The 26,468-nt window shown below is 36.5% G+C and overlaps 1 protein-coding gene across 2 annotated transcripts in view; it reads left to right on the plus strand.

Annotated features, from left to right (window-relative positions):
• The first annotated feature begins 644 nt into the window (after positions 1–644).
• Positions 645–26,468, plus strand: part of tex2l (testis expressed 2, like) — a 40,515-nt gene continuing 14,691 nt past the window's right edge. The window contains exons 1-7 of one of the 2 annotated variants that reach the window (XM_056469635.1): positions 645–917; positions 6,929–8,221; positions 9,517–9,717; positions 9,876–10,143; positions 13,729–13,961; positions 16,551–16,694; positions 21,549–21,648. In XM_056469635.1, coding sequence (XP_056325610.1) covers positions 6,938–8,221; positions 9,517–9,717; positions 9,876–10,143; positions 13,729–13,961; positions 16,551–16,694; positions 21,549–21,648 — 2,230 coding nt within the window. In that variant the 5' untranslated portion in view covers positions 645–917; positions 6,929–6,937. The remainder of the gene's footprint in view (positions 918–6,928; positions 8,222–9,516; positions 9,718–9,875; positions 10,144–13,728; positions 13,962–16,550; positions 16,695–21,548; positions 21,649–26,468) is intronic. The other variant, XM_056469636.1, reaches the window with a different exon arrangement.

A 26,468-nucleotide genomic window follows, 5' to 3' on the forward strand; every position in this document is an offset into this window, starting at 1 on the left:
ACTCATGCATTCACACACATGCCTCTACGCCCAATTTAGCTTATTCAATTCACCTATAGCGCATGTCTTTGGATTTGTGGGGTAAACCAGGGCTTGAACCAGCAACCTTCTTGCTAAGGTGATCGTGCTACCCACTGCGCCACCGTGACACCCTTAATAGTAATTAATAATCATTTGTAATAATAAAAAACATTTTGTAATATTATCAAATATTTTTTAATAGTAAAAAGATTACCAAATGCAAGAGTAGCCTATAGCAGTTCAGTTTTTATAAAGAATAGTTCTCTTCTTTATTTAAATTATACATGTTATAAAGTAAATATAAACATTATTGTGAAACGGACTGCAGTGCATACGTGGTCACTGTCACAAATTCAGGGCATTGAGGTCAGAAGGGCTGTGATTCGGGGTCATTGGCATTTTCTGTTTTGTGTTTATAAGCGTGTGGATGTTGGGGCAGAGTTTTTTTTTAATCGGGATTAAAGTGGACTCCTGCCATGTTTCCTATAATCAGATTGAGGAGCTGCTGTTCGCAAAATCACATCTGGATGGAGCCTATGAGGGGGAGGAGCTAGTTTCTATGGGGATTCACAGCTTCACACACGGCGATGCACTGCAGAAGTGTAGTGATGATAATTCAAAACTCCGGAGGATCTGCGCGCTGGAGCACAGTTTACATCTGCACAGCCCCGAGGCTATGATGAACGACAGAAGCGCTTATATCGCTCTTTAACTGAGCCTTATATCATAAAGTCTGATGGCAAACTGTGTGCAGACTAATGATTCATGCGAGATATTTTAAGGAAAAGTGTCATCTGTCTCCATTCTGGAATGATTCACGGAACAACGATTCAGTGTTTACTGACAGGACGCAAAAGCTGATCTTCTTGGAGATCAGGCGATGGTGCAGAGATTGGGTGAGTTAATTCTTTCAAAATCATCTTGCAATGTTTCACATAAGACAATACAACAGTAATTGAATTGTAAATGCTATTGTTTTTCCTAACCACATTGTAAAGTATTATACTATACTGTATACTTTATATTATAGAATGTATACTATTTTAGTACAATATACTTTAATGCATGTTAGTACAACTTGTTACTGAATGCTGCAACATACTGTATTAACGTTAGTGAAGTGACAAACTGTAATAAATATGGTAGAATATGTTTTCTATATATGACTGTACTGTGTTTGCTACAGTAATCTGTGGTGTATTTAATAACAATATACCTAGATGTCAAAAACACTATGGTACTGGGTAATTTGTTTATATAACGATAGTTGTGGCATTATTGAATCACCACAACAGATTATTTCAAATACTTTACTTTATGGTTAAAAAACTAAATTGCTCTAGTGTTTTTAATGTGGGAGTGAATCTAAAATGCTTTAAAGTTACTTAAATCTAGTTTATTGATTTATTAAATTATATTAGACGCTGCACGATGAATTCAACAAAGCAACACACCATCTGCTATGCTGAATCACCTGCTGTGTTGCTTGTTTATTGGAACGAATGGAAGTTGATCGTAATACTCAGTATTTGTTCCCATCACTGGCACGTGCCTCTGAGAATTATTAATGAATATAATCCATCTAAAACATTTGCTTCACTTTAAATCAGGTTGGTTTGACATTATGCAGTGCTGTTAATCTGCTCAGTCACATTTTTGAGTCCCTTTATTAATCAGGGGTCACCACAGAGAAATGAACCGCCAACTTATCCAGCATAGGTTTTATGCAGCAAATGCCCTTCCAGCTGCAACTCATCACTGGGAAACACTCATACACTCTCATTCACACATGCACTACGGACAATTTAAGCTTACCCTACCTATAGCACATGTCATTGGACTGTGGTGGAAACCGGAGCACCCGGAGAAAACCCATGCGAACACGGGGAGAGCATGAAAACTCCACACAGAAATGCCAACTGACCCAGCCGAGGCAAGAATCAGCAACCTTCTTGCTGTGAGGTGACAGCGCTACCCACTGTGCCTCAAAATGGATGTTTAATTTAAAAAATAAAGGTTCCTCATTGGAATCTTTGAATTCTGGAGAACCTTAACCTACATTTTTAATGGTTCCATTGAAAACCGTTCACTGAAAGGATAGGTTGAAATAGCCCCGGGAACCCACAATGGTACCTTAATAACTAGAAATGTAATCTTTTAATAACTTTAAAAATAATGCAAACTTCACAAACATATTTGGAATTATCCCAGATAACATGCAAATGTGGGCCCCTTTAGGCAGTTATGTGGCACTGGTGGTATTCCTTCGGCCCAGACAAAATGAATGGGCCATTTAAGGAAAAGATTTGGCACTTATGGCAAAATGTAATCTGAATGTGAGCCTAATGCGACCCATGTGGAAAATGATAAATTTGGCTTAAATGATGGAGGACAAATGTGGGCCACAGTTGGCAAAAATGTGGCATAGTCATTTAAGGGTAATCTGGGTCTAAACCTAAAGTGTCTCACATGTGTAGGAGCAAATGTGGCCCAGTTATCTTAAGACATATGTTTGCCACTTTTGGCAAATATTTGGCACAGTAAGCTCTGACTATTGCGGCTGTGAGCCTAAAGCGGCCCAGAGAAGATATGGCAAATGTGGCCCAGTTATCTTAAAACATATGTGGACCACATAGACTAAAGTCACCATCATGGAGAAAAGTGTTTGCTTTAGTTGGGCTCAAAGCCTTAAACCTCTTAATATAAACTTTTTCTTTGGGCTGCTGTAACTTTTAAGAACTTTCATTTTTTTTCATTCATTCATTACAGCAAAAGTAAGCCAAGTAAAAAAAAAAAAAAAAAAAAAAAAACTATAAAATTAAGTGAGGCACAACCTGTGATGAAATAATATAATTCACTGATGTTAACCAATGTATCCATTATTAGAAGTAACTTAATAACATGCTTGCACATGCCACAGAATTATGAAGGTTTATAAACAAAAAAAATTCTATGGGTCAACTTCTGCTTACAGAGATATCAAAAATTAGCGTATGAACCTTAGCAATGGTGACAATTAACTAAATGAACAAAACTCAAAAACAGGAGCCTAAAAGTGATAAAATCAACAACATCAACATAAACAGCAGAATCAACAGCAAATAATGAAAACTGTAGCATCAATAAGCTATAGAATGTATTCATACTGCAATGCATGTTGAGATTTTTGTACTTTGCCACACCCAGCAAGTGTAAGGTGTAGGCTGGATCTGGACCAGAATAAAAGCAAACTGTGGCCCAGAATAGGGTCACTTCTGGTTCATTTGGTTCAATTGTGGCAGATATGTGGTATTGCTTTGGCTTAATTGTGCCCCATATCTGGAAAACAGAAGTGGACTGCCCAATTGCCATCATTCCATGTGGTATGTGGGCTGGATTTAAGTGTCTGGTGTGGGCCAGATTTGAGCCATGTGAATTTTGCTAGCTGGGATCCCAATTGGCAATTTTCACATTTAACAATAACATATTCTAAACAAGCCCCAGGTCCATTTTTAAATAAACTGTGAAAAAATCTCCCTGTTAATAAAGTCTAGATGTTTAAAGAGCCCCTATTATGGGTTTTTGAAAATGACATTTGCAGTGTGTAACAGCTCTAAGTGAAGTGAAATATCCAGCTAAGGCTTAAATCTAAAAGAAGCGCAGCTCGGCCTCACGCAGCATCGCGCCATGCAGCGCTATGCATTTTAGAATTCTAAACATAGATTTCTATCAGGGTACACACTGGCACCTTATATTTCTGTCGCGCCACAGAGCACCATCTGAATAGTTTCATTTTAAATAGCATGCAAATGTGCGCATCTGGTCTGCGATACTTCCAACTGTCATGTGTGCGCCGTGTCGTGGCGCATCCGGTGTGTGACCTGCTTAAGTGTTACTTTCTCTACCCAAAGATGAGGCTGTAAAGAATAAGTGGTTGAAGTTAATTTTTGCAAAAATACCTCAGCATTATAGCCCCAGCCTTGTGCTGTGTTCCCATCATTTTTCTAATGAGTGCTTCAGCAATCTACATGCTTACAACAGGGGATTCATCGGCCGTTTGTTAAATGAAGAATCAGAAAAGACTTGATGTATGGGACTTTGTCAGAGCTTGACAGGAACTTTACAGTACACAGTTCATGGATCAGTTTCTTCCTCCATTTCAGAAGTGTAAGTAAGTGTACTTAAAATGGTTGCCTCCTTGTTTTTTTTGCTTGCAAATTATGTATTTAATTATGTATAGTTACTTGTAATCACTTGTACTGTATCTGGTTAACTCTTTATATTCTCATATCGCATCTAAAGCCACGTTGAAAACACGACGCGTGCCTGTTTGTTTATGGATTTAAATGCATTTGTGAGCTTGCGATTCATTGCCGCTTGTCGTTGCTATGGCCACCGTCAGCTGTTCCTACACACGTGCGGCGGTCAAGTTTCAAAAAACTTCAGCTTTCACCACTGTGTCGATAAATACTGAATGTGTGTCGTTGTTTTTACTTATGCTTAAGAATAGAGCAATATGCTGGTGTTAAACTGCATTGCTTTAATGCATTCCTGCATTGGCCTCACACATACACTCTGCACTCTGACTACTTGTTGATAAGCCGTGGTGGGCATATCTCTCTGTCTTGCGTTGAACACAGTCGCCCAATCACAACAGACTGGTCATCGGACTAATCAGCACAGATTAGCATCGCGCTAAGGAGAGGTTTGGGAACAAATGATTCACTGAACGAATCATATGTGAGTCGCTTGGATAATTAGGTAAAAATAAATGCATATTATAAGACAATGAAAGTGTTTTTTGACCTTGCATGCATATCAACCTGTTGTTGGAGACCCCCAAAACCAAAATATGACCCTTATTGATGCATAATAGAGGTACTTTATAAGTACTGGGTTGCGACGAAGGGCATCTGCTGTGTAAACATATGCTGGATAACTTGGCAGTTCATCCCACTGTGGCAACACCTGATGAAAAAAAGGACTAAATGAAGGAAAATAAATGAATGAATAAAGTGTACACTCAAATGAATATTTAATTCAGTGTGTTAGAGTATATGCTGTTTCATTGCAAAAATTTGTAAAATTTACCAAAATAATAGTTTCTACGCCATTTTTGTCCTGTGTACTATTCATACAAACATTGCTGTTGTAGTTTAGAAAAAAAACATGTGCATGCAGGCCTAAATAAATCATTAAAATTTGATTGGGAGCAAATATTTTAGTATTCCATACTGCTATAATTCACAGCATGATGTAATTGGAATTTACAGCAGCCATTGTAATGACTGTATTAACAGTTCATGGTCTGCTTAATTGGAAGCTGCTAATATGGAATTCTTCTACACCAGATTATGGTACATTATCATTTTTGAACATGTTTATACACCTATAGATTATAGCTTATAGAGCATTGTTGATTGTTGAGGAGGATTAGGTAACACACGAGAGAGATTTGACATACTGTTGTGTCTGTAGATGTGCCCTTGAACAGTCTGTTGGTTTATTATTTCATCAGTTCATTTTGAATGAGGCAGGGATTAAAGAGAGTTTGCCAGTTGCTGGAGAATTGGTGTCACAGGGTTGCATAACCACAGACCACCATCTTTAAGTTACTTTTAAATGCCTCACTTGACCTAGAAAGATAGTGGGGATCTTTGCTTTTAATTCAGTCAGTTGATTGAACTAGAAAAAGTCCCATTCTCTCCTGACTAAGAGATATAGCTACTGTAAGTCCCTCATTGTGCTTCCCTTAATGTGCTTAGTAGTATTTTATAATGCTGCAGAATGCTGTCGAGACTAATTACAATGAATAGGCATAACAAAATCGATACTGGCTTTGTTCGTGTTTGGTTGTGTTTTTGTTTGTGTATTGTGTATTTAAATTTTACACAACTTTCACACAAGCAGCCCTATAAACAATCATTCAACAAGAACAAAGATTGTTATGCTGGAAATACACATTAGATTTTTAGAGAGCAAAAAATAAAACAGTGTTGTGTTTCAGCAAATTTGGGACCAAAACACTTGCATAAATGTATTCCTAAATTCCTAAAATGAAACCATTTAGAATAATCCTTCTAGCTCAATTACTTTGCCTCCTACATAAACTACTGTAATGTCTTGCACTGTATAACAATATAATGGCTTTTGTAAAGTTTTCAGATGTAGGTAATTTGTGATTGGTCAGCCACTGCTTATTGTGAGGTGTGCCACTTCTTGATAACAATCAATTAAAATTGATGTGAGTATTATACTTTTTTTTTTCCAGGGGCTTAAAATTTGGTTTGCTAATGAGATATAAAGCTTACATGTAACGTTTAGTATACAATTATAAACAGTTGTCAGGACATTTGGGTGTATTGGACTTACCTTTTTATACAAATAGAGCTTCTTGCATTTTGCATATAGATATTGATTATATTGCCGATGAAGGACCTCAGTATTGATATTGATTGATAACTCTTTAAAATAATGGTTCGTTAGTTAATGTGTTTACTAACATGAACTAAATATGAGCAATCCAGCATATATTAATCATAGTTTAGCATTTACTAATGCCTAATTAAAATCTAAAGTTGTGCTTGTTAACATTAAATAACGCACTGTGGGTTCATGTTTACTATCAATGAACAACTTTGTTTTCATTAATTAACATTAATGATGTAATAAACTGATGCTTCCTAATAGAGAACCACTATTATAAAGCATGTCTTGATTGTGGCACAAAATTAATCCAATCAATGTTTTGTCCAAAATGAACACTGTCTATGAAACATCTCCATCACAGTCATAGTGCATTGTAGAGATTTAAAAACTGCTGATACAAGTTGAAGCACAATTGCTTGTTGTCCATATATCTAGAAGGCAAAATAGTTTAGTTTTCTTTTTTTTGCTGACTCAAATATATTGTTTTTCTGCTTTGCAGAGATAAATCATGGCAGGGACGACAGGGAATGAAGAATCCCACAAATTGGCCTGTGGGTCCCAGAGGCCGGGACTACAGCTGCAACAGGACACAGACCAGAGAGGCATAGTGATCCAGCTGACGGACACTGAAGGTGAATGGGACAATCTTGATGACAGCGACCTCATATTCACCTTGGACTGTGATGGCAAAAAGTCACTAAGCTCCATCCGGAGCCAAAGACCATGTTCAGTCGACATTCAGACGGAATGGGGTACTGGATCATCAGCATTCAACGTTCCTCTTTCTCCATCTTCACCAGGCTCCCTGGGAAACTCTTTCCCCATAGGATCTGCCTTCCTCTCTCCCACTCATCGTCCCTTGAGCAGCTTGGTGAAGTCACTGTCTACAGAGCTAGAGCTGAAAGAGTCTTCTCTGAAGCCCAAGCCACTCATCAGCCTCGTAAAGTCCATATCCACCGAGCTTTCTCGCAGCGAGCCGGAAGTGTCTCAATCTAGATCAGATTCCAAGCTCAATCTGCACTTATGGGCGCAGTTCACCCAGCCCAAAAGCCGCAATGGAGACTCACGTACAGCACCTCCAACTCCAGTCAACCTATCCCCGACCGAGACCAAAGCCAGCTTCTTTAAAATGGAGTTGGAGGACACCCGACGCAAGCTCTCAGAGGCCATGCAGGAGCCTCTGAGCATGTTCAGTAAGATTATGCGTGAGGACAGTGTTGGAAGCCCCAAACACCAAAGGAGCACAGGATCAGTGGACTCTCCAAGCTATAAAGGCTTCGGAATTGGGAAATCAAACACTGATTTGACTGCATCTGAATCCCCTAAAAGTGCTAGGAAAGCAGACAATGAGTTTCTACCAGAGTGCAACTGGCCTGTCAGGCATCGCAAACGGTGTATGCAAAAATCCTCTCTTTCTTATGACTACCATAGCAGACAGGTAGACACTGGGAGTGTATTTGAGTCCAGAACTCATGCAAGTGTGAGCACGAATATGGAGAGAAATGATCAAGATGGTTTGACAGAGCATGGGATAGAGCAGTGCTCTTCAGCAGTGCCGGGAGTGGGTCTTTTCTTTGTAGCAGTTCTGTCATATTGCTACCTTATCTTACCTTTGTCAGCCTATTGGTCTGGCCTGTTCCTTGGCTTAGTCTTCGGATTGATGTTGGGACTTGTGTTAATCCATTGGGGCTCCATCAGACCACTATCCACAAGTAAACAGCACAGACTACATGGGACCTCCTGTGATAACATTCTCTTTGAATCGTTACAGAACAATCCATTTTCTCTGAAGGTGAGTGAGATGCATTTAAAGAGGACCAATTACGCAAAAATTACTTTTGAAAGGGGTTAAACACTGTTTGTGGCAAAAGTGTGTAAATCTAACCTTTAACCACACTTCATAAAAACAGAAACACTTTGATTGACATTCTCCTTTTCATTAGCCTAGACAGCCCTAAGTTAAAAGCAGCCGTCTATCATTAGAGTTTTTGCATCATACCCACCAGAGATAATGTCAGCCACCAAGAGGCATTATAAATGCACAAATGAACACTATAGGTTCCATAAATGAACTTCTTCTGAGCCACTTTTTTAAGTTTTCAGTTTCTCACAGAGATTACATAAGTCCTGTTTGAAATCTGCTGCTATGGTGATGCATAGGCATTTGTAGCTCTGCTCTCTTTTGAAAAGAGGGCTGGGAGCACAATCTCATTTGAGTTTAAAAGTGACAGTCACCAAAGCGACACAGTTTAGGTCAAAACCTAAAAAAGGGCAGTTTCAAAGAGTTATAAAAATGTTTGTGCAGTATTTTGAGCTGAAAGTTCACATACACGCTCCAAGGACACCAGAGACATTCACTGTGGTGACCCCAAATTAATAAAGGGACTAAGCCGAAAAGAAAATAAATGAATGAACGAATGAATGAATGACACTTTATAAAATGATTTGATAGAGTATTGACACATTTAATTATATGATTTAATGACAAATTCAGTTTGTTCCTCTAAAAATCTTTACATTTATGATGTCAGGATTAAAAAGCTCTCATGACAGCCTTTATGAACAGCCCACAGGTATTCACTTATAATTACCACTCAATCAAAATAGATATATAGATACAGTGGTATATATAAAACATATTCGAATCCCTGCTTTTAAAATCAGCACTTTCTAGTAATAAAACATCCATTTAAATGGGATGGTTTTTAATAATAAAGTTAAATCCCAAAACAGCATCAGTATCACAGGTAACAACAGCCCTACAGACTGCTTTTAAGCTATTACTTGCACTTTAATGTGTCAAAGCTAATGTCCTCTGGGAATCAGTTAAAAAAAAGAAACACTGCAATGAATTTCACAAAATAAACATTAAGCATCTTGCTTTTCTCCAAAGACCGAGCTAAGCCCTCATTACTGCTCTGTTCTCTGATTAATTCTGTGCTTCAGGAATAACACACACCCACTTCTTGTCACATCCAGCTACAGCTTTTATCCTTTTTTAGCTTTTATGTCCCACTTTTTCAATTTTATGTGTTAACTTTATGGTGAAATGCAGTGATTTAAGCAGAGACTGTTTCTACTTTTCAGGGCTGGATGAATGAAATGTACACATATGATCCAGAGACCTACCAGCCATCTCTCATGCATTCTGTGCATGCCACTTTGGACGGTCCCTGTTTGCGACTTGACTACCCACGTAACAACATTCCCCGCTGGGCTACCTTGGACGAGCCCTGCTACGAAAAGCATTTCATCCACTCACGGATATTTCGACTCACTGGAAGCAAGGTTGGCGTACCACTGATTTCAGCCACTTAGTTAAAAGTGGTGCATTGCTCTTTAATGACAGAGCGACACAGTTTTTTTTCTCTAAACCCAAATAGCTGTGTGTCAGAACGCTCTGTAGATTCCGTGTAATTCTAATGAAGTTGTTGCCTTGGTAACAGGTATTTCTTCTGCCACTGGCTTTGGCACACAAGAGAGTGTGGAACAGGAAGTATCCGATCTGCATAAGTTTGGCTGAAGGAGAAAAAGCTTTGGAGGAAGGCGAGACGGTAGAGGTGCAGAAAGCTGAGAAACCTGCAACTAACATTTCCCATCCTGTCACACTCTACCTGTTTGGTCGAACAGGACGGGAGAAGGAGGAATGGTTTCATCGACTGTTTTCTGTGTCCATTCAAAAAGAAGAGGACCATTATGAATCTACATTTGGTGGTAATTTTGCAATCAGTTTTGATTCAAAGTAAAGACTTATAAGGGTCCTTGATTACGATTTTACTTTATTTTTTACTTTCATAAGTATGTAGTATTGTTTGACTACTTCTGCAGTTACAGCTTTCAAGGTTTAAATCAAAAGGAGATATTTTCTTTTATACAACAGTACTGTCTGGTTCTCGAATCTGATTGGCTGATAGCTGTGCAATATTCACAGCTATCAGCCAACTCGTACAGCTTCCTCACCCTTCTGTATTACTCCGCCCACATAGAGTGACAGCAGATCAATAAACTCACTACAGTTTGACAAATATTGCACCTGTTGGACAACATAATGTACTTTTGAGATGTAGTTGTAGTTGTTTAAATTTGCAACTATGCAGTTTATTTATAAGGATAGTGCCTATTTTAAATATTTATAATTTCGGAGAGACGTCCATCAGCCTGTCATTGAGCAAAGCAAGGACGGTCAACGTTGTCCATCCACAAGATGATGACAGAGACAGCATAATAAGCTCTTAGAGGAGAAAAACTCAGTGTATTTTTAAATTACAGCTGATCAAATCATAATTAAATTGGTAAGTCATTTTCTAAGTCGATCTCTCTCTTTTGTATGTTGTAGTGCTCTCTTTGTATAACCCTCAGTTACTTTTTGGTTGGCCATCTGTTTGTTTCCAATGCTTCTCCTGTTTTCGATACTGCAGACTAGTTCAGTAAAAAGAAAAAAGAAAGAACTGCCTGCATGATCCATCGCAAAAACAACAGTAATCTGGTAGTGTTTGCGCTGCTTTGGCTTTTTCAGGGTTAATTATTGTGATCTCCTGATTGCAACAGAATAATACTGGGACATGTCTCTAGACTGATGGCATTTCATGCTGTTCAGCCTTATAATCTTAAAATGTGATCAAAATCACCTATTTTGTCATCATTTTAGATATTATGCTAGAGAATCATTAAAATACTAGCTCTAAAGTGATGTTGGAGAATTAGTAAAGGCTTCTGCTGTTCTGGCGTCAGCTGCAGATGTGAATGAATGGCGGAAGAAAGTAGTTCCTCATACAAAGGGATTTTTAGACTCTCCGTGTTTGATTTAATATTTTATATACACGATTATGTTGTCGAACTGTTGTTTAAATGCAATATCACACTTGTAGCAGTGCGATATGGCTGTATACCATCACTGGTGGGACACTAAGGCACTTACACACTGCTACGAGTGTAATATTGCTCATTTACAGAATTTACAATTTAAGGCTGGTTGAAATTAGAATGAAGTATTTTGTAGATTTGTGACATCACAAAGCCTAAAATGTACATAAACATCGCCTCTAGGCATGATGTTTTCTTCAACATCAAATATAAAGCTAGTGAATCAGAACGCACTGCCCAGCTGACCAATCAGAGCTCACTATGCCAAGCTGACCAATCAGAGCTCACTACATATTTCTGAGGGAGGGATTTCACAAAACTAATCATCAGACTGTTTTTAGGAGAACAGATAAAGTTGTGCAGAAAATAGGTAAAATATGTGAAAAATAATGTGATTTCTTTGAAAACGGAGCATGAACATGTTACACTGAACCCCATAAACACAATCAAATCTTTAAAAATAGATGATCGACCACCCCTTTTTTAGGGCTGTGCGATTAATCGAAAAGTAATTGAAATTGACATTCAGAACCTATAATAGATCAAATTTTTTCAGGTAAATTTTTCAATTACTTTTCCTACCGCGTGTAGAGTCACGTGACCCTGCCCTGTTAAGCCTGATTTATACTTCTGCGGCCACTTTGCAGCCACATCTGATCTCTTGTCAAGCAGAACGATGGACTCTTTCTTGAGCCTTACTCTGCACTACACTGACGATGATTGAATGCTGCGCCAGAGATGCCTTGAGATGGCAACTTTTCCATTACATTAAAGCTATTATTTACATTAAAATATTTGTTTACAGAAGATCAAAGAAATGCAGTGTTTAAAATATTATTTACAGGATATACAAGATTTATTTTATTTAGAAGACATAATGCTTATGTTCTACTTTTAATATGAACAACGTTGAAAATAATTTATATTGTTTCCAAAAGTGCAAGTATTTTCCCTTTTTTATGATTTTAGGCAAAGTGTGTTTTAATTTCAGTTGTTCAATGATGATGTTCAATAAATTGTCATAGATAGTAGATGGTGTGTGTTTCCTTCAGAATCAAGAAAATCACCCTTCATTCAAAAATGAGGACAAAAAAAATGTAATAATCGTTCACGAATCATAATTGAGTTAAAATGTTCAATTAATTAAGATTTTGATTTATGCCAAATCGCCCAGCCCTACCCTTTAGAGTCGATCTGTCATACTTTTTAATTTAGGCCTTTCATGTACTGTATAATTAAATTGTGAACATAAAATGTCTTTTAAAAGAAAGTGACTGCAGTCCTGCTTTCTGCACAAACCTATGTAGATTTGCTACAGATTTACATAAACAAGCCTATGGCTTTCATTGGGTGTCTATGAGCAACGTCTCCTTTGATCTGAGGCCTAGAAGAAACACCTGACCATCGGACTATAGCTGACCAATTAGAGCAGAGCAGACTTTTGTAAAGGAGGGTTTTAGCGAAACCAGATCTATGAACAAACCATTTCAGACACTTTGCAAAAAGAGGCGATACTGACAAAATCATGACAAAATGAAAGTGTTTTTTGACATTGGATGTATGCAAACCTATTTTAGTAGACCTTTAAAAGAAAGCTAGAAACATCAAAATAGCCAGCATAGGCTCATTCTGAAAACGTAGCCCTATATACATTTCTGAACATTGTGAATTATGTAGCCACAAGTACGCATGGCTGCATTTCATGTTTAAAATGAATGCTATGAGGCCATATGATGTGTTCCTTTTCATGCTTACCAGCTTTACTGCTGTTGCTGTTTTGTCCGGTTAGCTCTCCATAGATGTTGGCAGACTTGAGACGCAGAGAAAAGTTGACCTCGATGACGGTGTTGGAATCTGGCGGAAAACAAAAACTGCAAAAAAAAAAAACCAAACAAAAAAAAACTACTGTAGCTCCTGGAATGTATTTTCTGCTCTCCAGAAATGTATAGCGGTACGTTTTCAGAATGAGCCTGGGTTCAAAATAGCACTATGTGTCAATATGTGTCAATTAAAATATATTTAGTGGTTGAATGTTTAGTAGTTTTGCTGTTTAAAATGTATTTTATTTAGTTTTTTCATTTTTAAATACTTAATTATAAAATATTTATTTAATTGATAAACTACAATTTATAATTTTGAATAAATATTTGTGTTCCTCTTCATTTAGAATGGAATAGTTTAATTTCACTTTTTAATATTAACATATTAAAAAACATACATTACATTTATTTAGGAATAATTTCAGATTTATATATTTGAGAGTCATGGCATGGTTATTTAATCTATCAGTAATGTTAAGACATTTTCAATAAACAAGCCACCTCATACAAAAACTAAAGTTTACATTAATAAATTAGGAGCAGTGTTTTTTGAAGAAGTTGCTTTTATTCTATAAAATCATAAACCAATATTCTAATCATTTATTTTGCTCTGCAGATAAATCTGTATCACATGAGGAGAACCTTTTCAGTCAGTCCCATGGTGGTGAAGGCTCAGTTAAGGACAGCAGTGAAGATGTGTTTCACAGTGATCTGCTTGGCAGAGTAAAGGAGGACATTGTAGCAGACTACAGCTCTTACATGACCAGTCTGATGTTCTCAGCACATGCCAGTCCTCCACAAAGCCCCAGCCAGAGCAGCACACAGGGCAGCCCTACGGAAAAAGAGCAGGTGAGCAGCACACAATGCAGCTTTATCTGTCATTGGGCAAACTGTGTCACCCCTTTAAAGGAACACTCCACTTTTTTTGGAAATGGGCAATTTTACAAACCCTCAGAGTTAAACAGTTGAGTTTAACCATTTTTGAATCCATTCAGCAGGTTTGAGGGGGAAACATTTAGCTTAGCTTAGCATAAATCATTGAACGGGATTAGACCATTAGCATCTCATGTTAAAATCTTGCTTTAAAATGATCAAAATATTTCAGTAATTTTCCTATTTAAAGCTTGACCCTTCTGTATTTGCATTGTGTCCTTAAACAGTTTTTTTACAGTGTAATGCATTATTATATTTATATTAAAATATATATAAAATAATATAAATATAATGCTTTAAAGTATAAAGTATAATGCTTTAAAGTAAAATATATAAAATTATATAAATATAATGCTTTAAAGCAGTGGTATCAAACTCAATTCCTGGAGGGCCACAGCTCTGCATAGTTTAGCTCCAACCACCTCCAACTTACTCCTGCTTAATAGTCTCTAGTAGCCTTGAACAGCTTGATTAGTTGGATCAGCTGTGTTTGATTAGGGTTGAAGCAAAACTGTGCAGAGCTGTGGCCCTCCAGGAATCCAGTTTGAGACCTATGCTTTATATAGTTAAAAAAAAATTATATTAAATTCATGTCAGAGTCTTCAAAAGGGAATTACAATTATTAATGATAAATAATCCATTTATAAAATAAATTTATTTTAAGCTTAGATTACAAGCATCTGATTTTACCACTTTCATTGTTGTACAACCCTTGGACTGCCGTAGTAGAATGGTACCAATGGGGTACCAGTTCTCAATATTTTGGTATGCTTTCAACTAAAAAGGTGACCCAACTTTATATTAGTTGACCTTTACTACTATGTGCTTGCATCAAATAATAAATACAATGTTCTTACTGCATTCATAATGCATTGCAGAACACTTGCAGTGCTCTTGAGGTGGGATACTGGTAGGGTTAGGCACAGGCTTGTTGGTATGGGTGGGATTAAGGGTGGGTTAAGGGATGGTCAACAGTTTGATTACAGAAATTAAATACAAATGTAATTGCATGCAGGTATTCAGTCAATCACCAGTACAATGTAAAAACTTGTATTTACACAATAAGTATATTGTAACAAATGATTAAGTTCAGTTTAAGGACATATTAGTTAAGGCTACGTAATATAAAGTGGGAAAGTAATTTTGTTATTTTTGGCGTGAACTATCCCTTTTACTGTCTCTGGATAAATGTGCTTTGACATGCCTGCCTTTTCAGCTTTTCATATTGGTGAACTGTTAATATATAAAACTAGGTAAAATATTTGGCTTAAAAATTATCTATGAAAAATTAAATAGTGCTTTTTTCCCCTGTGAGGTGTCAAAAGTGTGTCAGATGCTTTGAAGCAGTGGCTAAAAAGGATAGTGAGCTTTGCCTGTTTTATAGCATTTAAATATTCAGAAGGTTCTCATATATTTTCCTAGATAGATATGAAAATGCACCACAAGATTAACATCAGGATTAGATTACATGTTCTCATTTTAAAAACGCTAAGATTTTACAAACTTTCAGCTTAAACTAATGATTGAGCTCAGGGTCAGTAATGTCTGCTTTTAAAATGTTTTCAAAAGTATTTTGTGCTCAACAAGGCTGCATTTATTTGAACAAAAGTCTAGTAAAATAGTAATATTAAGTCATTTGCATTTGTGTTCCCTGATTTTTTTTGTGGGAAAACTTTTATTTATTTAAATTTAAACATTGATTGAGTGTATTCACATCCAAATAGATGCACTTATATCTGAACTTTGAGAAATGCACATTGGATTATTTGTGCGTGTATATGTGTGTATATATATATATATATATATACATATATATATATATATATATATATATATATATATATATATATATATATATATATATATATATATATATATATATATATATATATATATATATATATATATATGATGTCATATTATTTAAATATATATTTCTTGGAATGTCAAGATCTTTTACATTATTTTAAAGCACATTTATCTAGGTCTAAAGGATGTTGGGTGTGCAGTGTATGTCTGTAAATGGCTGCTGCATAAAACTAGGTGATATGTTTGGCTAAAGATCAGCCATGAATTATTAAAATAAGTAGTTTTTTTCCCTCTAGCTTGTCAGAAATGTGTCAGATGCTCGGAGGCACTTGCTAGAAATGTTAGCCATTTTTATCTTTGTAACAGTTAAACACTGTTACAAAATGTGAATATTCTTAAACTGTATGCTATTTTATTTATAACACACAAAATTTTCATAATGTTATAAAAAACTAAATTTTTAAGAAAAAAAATTAAGAAAAAAAATCCTTACGTTACACAGTTTAAACATAAAATTTAAGATATACCTGTACCACTAGATCACAGAGTGTTTTGTTTTCAGTTGATGATCGATAGTAGCATTTTATTTGAATCTAAATTGTGTTTGTTTAGACAACTATTTAAATGAAAAGTGGGACAAATTAATTGCAAGGGTTTCTTCACAACTTTTTTCTCTCTTTTTTGACTCTTTTAAAGCAGACATTTTGTTGCCATGAGGATGAAACAAGGCCTGTCTGGTTGAATGCACTGATTGGTCGGATCTTTTGGGACTTTCTTCGTGAAAAGTACTGGGCTGATAAGGTCCAACAGAAGATACAGAGAAAGCTGAGCAAAATTCGGGTAAGAGAACAGAGAGTGATGACAAGATGTTCTAGAACATGACAAGCAGGTTGAACATTTACTAAGTGCCAATTAGGAGTAAAACTCAGCTTAGGTGGGTATGTCAAACAGTAGACCTTTCTCATAGATATTTACATTAGATGTCGCCTACCCTGTTGTTGTTCACTGGAGGGAATGCGTCAATAGAGCCGCCATTTTAGGGAAGCGCTCCTTTGAAATGAATGCAGGACCAAGGTGCAGAGGAGGACTGTGGCCATCCAGAGACAGAGATATATATACACATATATACAAACTGTAAATCTACGATTTCAAGCCTTTCAAGCCTTTTTGCGATCGGAAGTATTCCCGGTGGTCAGTTTTCAATTTTTTTTTTTATTATTTGATCTAATCCGTGTCCTGAAGGACACTCCCTCTCCCGTTTTCACTTCTCATTCTAACTGAGGGAGCGATTCGTTTGTGAATGAATCTCCGTTATGAACGACTTGTTCTCTTAACCGACAATTTTACAAGTTTCTGGCACCACAGTGTCTTGTCATATTTCATTTATGTTGTTTGCTTATTTTATTCCTAGTATTTGGTGCGAGTGGATGCTACTTTGCCTTATGGTCAGTGCAGTAAGTGACTGTATTATCATCAATAATGTTAGCACAAAAGTTCATAACATACAAAAATACAAAATAAACCAAATGTTACCTATGAATTGTGATGCATTTGTGCTTTGTTTTCTTTGTTTGCTCGTTACCACACAGCGCAAAAGTCCAGTATCTTCACATTGGCACACTATCTTGGCTAGTGCGGTTGAATGACATTTGAGCCCTGAACAAATGTGGCAGCACTATTGACGCATGCTCAGGGTCCGTATGCGATATCTAGTGTATATATCTGGTAATTGCTAGTTTGCTGGTAACTATTATTTATTAGTTCTAATGCCTTAGACTACAAGTGTTATTATTTTGAGTGCTTTTATTTTCATTAACTATTATGGTCTGTCAGACAACTGCATACAGTCTCAGTAGGTACTGCATTTGAACTGTCTGAAAAGCCATAAGTGTTTTATATAGCATGAATATTAGCAGGAATGGAATTTGAGTGCACTATATCCACCATGTTGTCATTACCACATTACTTGCATCATTTCCATTGTGTTCCATCTGTTTCCCAGTGAAGGTTTGCAGCTGGAAGGGCATCCGCTGGGTAAAACATATGCTGGATAAGTTGGCAATTCATTCCGCTGTGGTGACCTCTAATTAATAAATGGACTAAGTCGAAAAGAAAATGAACGAATGAATGTAGAATCTGCCCATTTTAGTGTCTGAAGACTATGTAGCTGTTTTTGTAGCCTGTGGCTTTAAATCCAAATGAGCTGCTTCTCCCTGCCCACCACTCCGACATGCATGTCTGCTTCTCATGCATTACGTCAGATAAACAGCAATCAGTGATAGAGACAGATGAAGCTGAAATAAGGTCCCTAGTCAAAAATACCAAGTAAGTTTATTTGATGTATATGTGGTGGAGTGTATTCAAGCCTTTCTGTGATGATGAGTCTCACACAAATGCCATTTGCAATACACACACACAAACACATATGCGCGTTTACTTGTACCATGCGGCTGTGGTGATTATAGTGGTTAAGAATTACATTGCGATTTTACCATCTTTATTGCAAACATGCACTGTTAAAAGTGTTATACTCATATAAAAAAACTCATATAATTAATTATTGAGGTGCAGCTGATCACAACGTTTGAACGTTTTTTTTTTTTTTTTTAAATATTAAAAAAATTCTGTGGACATGTATATACATGTTGTTATGGAAACATGGCATCTGTCAATCAATTTGGTGGGCAGGGAAAACCGCACTCCTACATCACGTTGCGGTAGGCCTCAAAAATCACCGGGATTTGGGTCCTATTTAAACGTCAGGAAATTTTTAAAAAGAGACTTCTTTTGTTTATATCATTCCAATATGACACTACTACACACTATACATACACACAGTTCTTTCCAAACAGCTTACAAAAGTTAGTTTTCATTATGGGTGCCCTTTAAAACTTCAAAAGCTACACTAAACAATCTACAACTGGTACAATACTCAGCTGCTATAGTTATGACTAGGACCACAAAAACTGCACTTCTGTTTAGTTGTTGAACACTGCTGTTGAATCTTGTCTGAATATTTTCTTTTGTTCTTTTGTTCTTTTCTTTTGTTTATTAGTGTAATTCTTCTTTTTAGAGCTGCTTTGTTTACTTTGTCTCTCTTCCCTAATCTGAATTGTGACTGCTACAGTATAGTTTAGAGTTATTTTCAGATAATTGTATACATTTGTGACCTGACTTGCAACACTTTGTTCTTTTCATGTGAGCAGCCCATAATCACGGTTTTTGTGTCACAGAGCAACTCCGTTGGCATTAAACGGACCGATATGGAAGTTTTGGTAGAGACAAATATCTGATAACTTTTAATATTTTGGACAAAATAATCAAAATATGAACTGCTAAATTGATATTGTGAGACTGACTGCAAAAACAAAACACGCACATGATATATCATACACAAGTATTATGACTGACTTATAGCATGCAGTTGGTATTTCGGAGTTTGCATGTTCTCTCCGTGTTGGCATGGGTTTCAATCCGGTGCTCCGGTTTCCAACACATAAGAGACATGCACTAAAGGTGAATTAAATAAGTTTTTAAAGCTTTAAAAACTAGTTCACAAGAATCCATGTTTGTCTTGTTTGTATTTGCGATTTGAGAAAAATATCTAATTGCAGTTTTTCTGACTGACATTGCGATTTGGTTTGCTATTTAATTTGTGGAGCCAAACTTCGACTCGGTATTCTTTAATGTGAGCAGCACACACGTTGCAGCCTTTCAAGATTAGCTAATCGCAATGTTACAGGACTTACCGCGAGTTATCAAAATTGCAAAACCGTCAAAAAAAATTATATTTCCTTTTTATATAGCCCTTTTTCTACACCAGCTGATTGGTGGAGAGGAGACAGAGTGATGAAGCCAATTTTGTTATGGGGATGATTAGGAGGCCATGGACGACAGAGGCCAGTAGACAAATTTGGCCAGGTTGCTGAGGTTAAACCCCTACTCTTTTTTGAAGGACATCCTGGGATTTTTTTATAGCCCGTTTCCACTGAGTGGTACAGTACGGTACGGGTCGGTACAGGTCAGCTTTATCAGTGCAGCGTTTCAACTATATCAGTGCCTAAAGGGTACCAAGGGTAAATTTTTGATGGACGGGGTGTACAACAGAAAGTTTCAGTCGACGTCAATCTTGCTCGAGGAAATGTCAAAGTAAAGCTGTACAGGTCATTCACATATCAAACGAGAAGCACTTCTCATAAAACAGATGCTTTATACACATAAATACTTGTGTATGAATGTTCATTACTAACCTTTCTATGAACATGATTTGATTATAACTGCTGATCAATGACAGTGTGAACGTCTGCAAATATATAAAATAAATAAATAAAATAAATGCAATATATGATAAAATATATGAACACATAAAATATATGAACACATACAGACCCTTACAGTCTCCGATATGTTACCAATTACAAAAAAACTGCACACAGCAAACATTCACACCTTACTTGGGTTTAAAAACAACACACAACATATAGCCTACAGTCAGAGCAAACCTCTCATCTGTATCTTTAATCTTCGCCAGCACATGTAACCTCTCTTAGAGAGTAATTCCGTCATTCCGAGTTCATAATAGTCCAAAAGGCGGTGATAAACATGGCAGTTTGTTCTTAATTCAGGTTGCTGAAACTATTTTATTTAGTTTTTTTTTTGCTTCTTTTTTTTTTTTCATGCTTCACTCTCACGTTTGTCCTTTTCTGAAAGGATCGCATATCAGAAGCGTTTCAATGATCACGCGCACGTTATTATCATCAGCTCAAGTTCGTTATTTCAAACATAGACGTGCACATGAGCGATCACAAGCTCCCTGGAGAAAGTGAAACCTATCGCACTTTTAGAGAGCCTCGTAAAACAACAACAGGACATGCCAGATTTTGTTCTTCTTGGCTTTGTAGCTGTACACCAAGACAACGACACAGTTTGTATGAGCTTGGGTCAACCATGGCTTGTTAGTATATGCATATAGTTTTATGATGTAATGTCTCGGCTGTGTATTTAAAACATGGTGGTTCCTTTGTTTTCATTCTGGCTAGCTCCACGACCGAGTGACGCTTCTCTGTAAACAAATAGCGTTCCGCTGCGCATCTAGGTCCACCTTTTGGTACCCTTTAGTCCTACTAGGTACCCTTTGCAAAGGGTAACCAAAAAGTGGTATGGTACGGTTCGCTTTTAGGTACCTTTTAACAGTGGAAATGGCATAAAAGCTTACCAAACCATACCGTACCACTCAGTGGAAACGTGCCAATAGTGACCAAAGAGATTCAGTACCTTAGTTTAATGTGTAATCTGAAAGATGGTGCTCACTATGCATTATAGAGTCCCCATCACTATACTGGGGCGTTAGGACCCACATCGATCGCAGGTTGAGCGCCCCTGCTGGTCTCACCAAAACTACTTCCGGCAGCAACCTAGCTTTCCCATGTTGCCTCCTATCCATAATTTACCTTGAAACTAGTAATTGTGTCAACAGTATGAAATATTCACATATTTTTGATGGCCCGTGAAAAGTATTTATAGCTTGTAAAGATTCTCAAGTTACCAAAAACTGGAACATTCATTGTATGTATATTTTATGCCACAACATTTTGTTTTACAATATATAATTTTTTTTTTCTTTTGATCGTCATGGTTTTGAATAACTGGAATAAATACTAGTGTGATGTTAATGTTTACCCTCCTTTACCACAGTTGCCTTACTTCATGGATGAACTGACCCTCACTGAACTGGCCATGGGCTCCAGCCTGCCCCAGATAACAGGAACATCACTACCACAGGTCAACAGCAGAGGTGAGTGTGGGTCTCTTAAGAGCCTCTTATGAAAAAGCAGATTAGGTCATTCATCCGTCATGACTGCTTGAGAGAGCGTGTGTGTGTTATTATGCTGCTGCACTGAGCAGTGGATGAGATGTTATTATCCTTCAGTAATCTCAGGGATCAAAGGAGCAAAATAACGTCACGTCGCTCTCCTCTGCGAATTTGCCTGCGAGTGTGCGCGCGCACGTGTGTGTTTACGCACTCAGCTGTATGGTCAAATGCTCACTGTGAAGCATATGTGCAATGTATTATCCCCATGAGAAGTGAAGTTATTATTGTGTGAGGCACAGTGTGTGTCTTTTACTCTCCGGCTCATGATCTGCGGATGTTATGTAACCCGTAATGGCTTTTGACAGAGTCTGGTTCTCTCGCTTAGCTTTATCTCATTTATGGATTTATAATGTGTGCTGGTAGACTTGTGGGTGTTGTATTGTGCTATAATTGTATTTTCATCTATGAATATATGATATCATTTTAAGCTTGACTTTTGACATAAAGATTAATGACACTGGCGTCTAGAGTCTCTGTATTTGTAACTATATTTGTTATGAATACTTTTTTTGGTAAAATTTACACATCATTTTTAAGGAAGTACATATCCATATTGTGTACATGCCAGAAAATAATGTCCTGACATCAGCTCGCTTAGCAACAGTAAGCTTGTAATAATGTTTTATAATTTGTGATGTTTTATAAATATGGGTGACCCGCTGTTTGTCTTTGCGACATTACATCACAAATATACAGTTGAAGTCAGAATTATTAGCCCCCTTTTGAAATTTGTTTTCTTTTTTAAATATTTGCCAAATGATGTTTAACAGAGCAAGGAGATTTTCACAGTATGTCTGATAATATTTTTTCTTCTGGAGAAAGTCTTGTTTGTTTTATTTCGGCTAGAATGAAAGCAGTTTTTAATTTTTTTAAAAACATTTTAGGGACAAAATTATTTCCGATAGTCTACAGAACAAACCATCATTTAACCAGTTATCATCATTAAACCAGTTAAGTCTTTAAATGTCACTTTAAGCTGTATAGAAGTGTCTTGAAAAATAACTAGTAAAATATAATTTACTGTCTTCATGGCAAAGATAAAATAAATGAGTTATTAGAAATTAGTTATTAAAACTACTATGTTTAGATATGTGTTGAAAAATTTGCTCTCTGTTAAACAGATATTGGGGGATGTTGGGCGGATGGGGGTGGGGATGGGGGCTGTAATAATTCAGGGGGGCTAATAATTCTGACTTCAACTGTATACACAGACTACACATTCTGTTGTGAAAGGCTTATCATTTATGCGAGGAAGATAAATGTGAGGAACTGCATATGGAGGATCATTACCTTTTATTACAGCAGCTGGAATCAATGACGGATAGTAAAAGAAAATGTGTGCTAAGGGACATTATTTAGCTTTTTGTGTTATGAGAAAAACAAACCTTTTATGAAATTCAAAAGCTATGCCAATTAAAGATTAGACTGTACAGATTTTTATGTCAAAATGAAATGCTAATACACTACCTGACAAAAGTCTTGTTGCCTATTCAAGTTTTAGGAACAACAAATAATAACTTGACTTCTAGTTGATACTTTGGTATTAGAAGTGGTTTATATGAAAGGCAAAGGCCTCTAGATTATGCTTATTTTACCAAAATAAAATATGATCATGTCTTGATTTTTAATTATTTAATTAGGACAGTAAGATCTGACTTTGCTTAGACAAAAGTCTTGTCGATTAACAGAAATAATGTACAGTATAGACTATAAAGTCATGATGCTGTAGAAAAAGAGTTAACATTGTGCATGACTCCCATGAGCTTAGAGGACTGCATCCATGCATCACTGCAATTACTCTGCAATGACTCAAATCACTTATTAATAAAGTCATCTGGAATGGCAAAGAAAACTTTCTTGCAAGACTCCCAGAGTTCATCAAGATTCTTTGGATTCATCTTCAATGCCTTCTCCTTTATCTTACCCCAGACATGCTCAATAATGTTCATGTCTGGTGACTTAGCTGGCCACTCCTGGAGCACCTTGACCTTCTTTGCTTTCAGGAACTTTGATGTGGAGGTTTGAAGTATGAGAAGGAGCGCTATCCTGCTGAAGAATTTGCCCTCTCCTGTAATTTGTAATGTAATGGGCAGCACAAATGTCTTGATACCTCAGGCTGTTGATATTGCCATCCACTCTGCAGATCTCTCGCACACCCCCATACTGAATATAATCCCAAACCATGATTTTTCCTTCACCCAACTTGACTGATTTCTATGAGAATCTTGAGTCCATGTGGGTTCCAAAAGGTCTTCTGCAGTATTTCTGATGATTGGGATTCAGTTCAACAGACGATTCATGGGAAAAATCTACCTTCTGCCACTTTTCCAAATGATCAACTAAAAGTCAAGTTATTATTTGTTGCTCTTACAACTGGGATCGACGACAAGACTATTGTTATGTAGTGTACACACACTAATTGTTCACACCCAATGCTAGCGATTTCATAACAAAGTATAACTATAACAATTTGCATGGTTTGATGTGGTATAAACTAAATGTAAATCACTGCTCTATTCATTATTATATTTTTTCCTCTCAGTTGGTCAGATCAAAAGTGAAAAACATGTGACTGTCTTGGTCTATGGTCAAAATGTATAATCTCAAAGTATCCACACCGCAAAAAAAAAGGAGAATTCTCCACACAGCAAAGCAATAGATTGATCCATGTTGAGGAGCCGCACACAGACACTTGGATATACTACAAGTGCAGTTGCACATTCCAAACAGAGATGGCGACAAAAAGCTAATCGTATAGAATGCAGTTTTAAAATAGCTAATTTTAATATACTTAAACTACAATTTACTAAATACTTAAAAGCACTTTTTTAAAGTTGTCATCCTTTCTTTAGAATTCTACAGGACTTCTCTGAGACATGTATCTTGCTTTTTTATTTTAATTACTTTATTTTAAGCATTTATATATATATATATATATATATATATATATATATATATATATATATATATATATATATATATATATATATATATATATATATACACACAACATGAACAAACATTGGCTCGGACATTAGACAAATAGAAGACAATATAAAAGAAAGCAACAAAGAAAAGAGACAAAAGGACAAAAAAAAAACAGAGAAAAAAACATCATTGTCACAAAACATACAATCAAAACCAGAGAGTGTGTATAGCTTAAACCTCAGAGGGGTCAGTGGATTGCTCTTGAGATGTAGATTTGTCAAATAAATCAAGAAATTGACCCCAAGTAGCCCAATTTTTTTTTATGGAGCTAGTCCGGAGTTTTTATGGAGTCTTTCCATCTGAATAACAGATATATCAGAAATCCATTTCTGGAATGAGGGGGGTAACAGTGATTTCCAATTATTAAGCAATAGTCTTTTAGCCACCACCATGCCTTGCATTAAAGAGTCTTGCACTGTTTTAGGGAGAGAAAATGTGTTTTGTGAAAGTCCAAAGATGGCAAGTTCGGCATCTAGCAGATAAAGTGTACTATAAGCCTTGGAGTACCAGTCAAATATGTTGGTCCAGAATCTGTTCAATAGGGGATAGAGCCAAAAGGCATGAGCAACCATGTCCTCTGCTATCTTGCATCTATCGCACATTGGTGAGACAGAAGGAAAAATTTTATGGAGCTTGGCTTTAGTATAGTGTAGACGATGTATGACCTTGAATTGAATCAGTTGGTGTCTGCTGTTGACTGAGCATGACTGTATTGAAGTCAAACAATTGTCCCATGTGTCTACTGAGATTTCAATTCCCAAATCTTTCTCCCAGGCAACTTTAAATCTCATAGAGGATACTGTAACACAACTGTCAAATAAACGCACAAATTTAGAAATAAGATGTCTGGAAACAGGGGGGGTTGTAAAGATATCATAAAACACATGATTTTCTGGACACAGTTTGAAATGAGGAATTTTGGACTTCACAAAATGCCTGATTTGCAAATAATTGATAAAATGTGTATGAGGGAGGTCAAATTTTCCCTTAACTGACTGAAGGAGGCAAAACGCCCCTCTAGATAAAGATCCTTGATAAAACACAAACCGTTTTTTCCTCCAAGCATAATAAGTGTTATCAGTCCATGCCGGTAAGCATGATTGATTCTGACAGATTGGTGCATATGGGTTAGAGCTTTACTTTTTTGGGTAAATATTCTTACCGAGTTTTTCAACAAAAAGCTCAGTTTATTATAAAACTTTTGGCTTGTCCAGCTTAGAGAACAACATCACTGTTAGGGAGGTCCCCAAAGCCAAATTGGCCTTCACTTGCACCCATAGAAGGGTCTCTGCTACAGAGTTAACCTGCAGAACGCATCCTTAAGCCAGAACATTTAAAGCTCTAGTGTTGGCGGCCCAGTAATAATGTTTAAATATTGGCATACCCAAGCCCCCTGCAGACCTAGGTATTTGAAGATGGATGTTTGAGATGTGTGTTTTATAGTTTCAAATATAGGACATTATTATAGAATCCAACTCTTTGAAAAAAGCTGTGGTAAGGTAAATAAGGAGATTTTGACAAAAATATAAAAATCTAGGGTGAGAAACAATTTTAAATGAATTTATGCGACCAGTCATAGACAGGGGTAAAATCTTCCAGTTATTAATATTATTTTTAAGTTTCGAAATAAATTCTATGAAGTTTAATTTAAATATTAATTTTGAATCTTTAGGAATTGTCAGCCCAAGATACGTAAAATTACAGATTGATTGTACATCCTGATATTCTTCCAAAAGAAGTGATTAGATTCAGAA

Source organism: Danio aesculapii, chromosome 12 (assembly GCF_903798145.1).
Source record: "Danio aesculapii chromosome 12, fDanAes4.1, whole genome shotgun sequence".
Classification (NCBI taxonomy): Eukaryota; Metazoa; Chordata; class Actinopteri; order Cypriniformes; family Danionidae; genus Danio; species Danio aesculapii.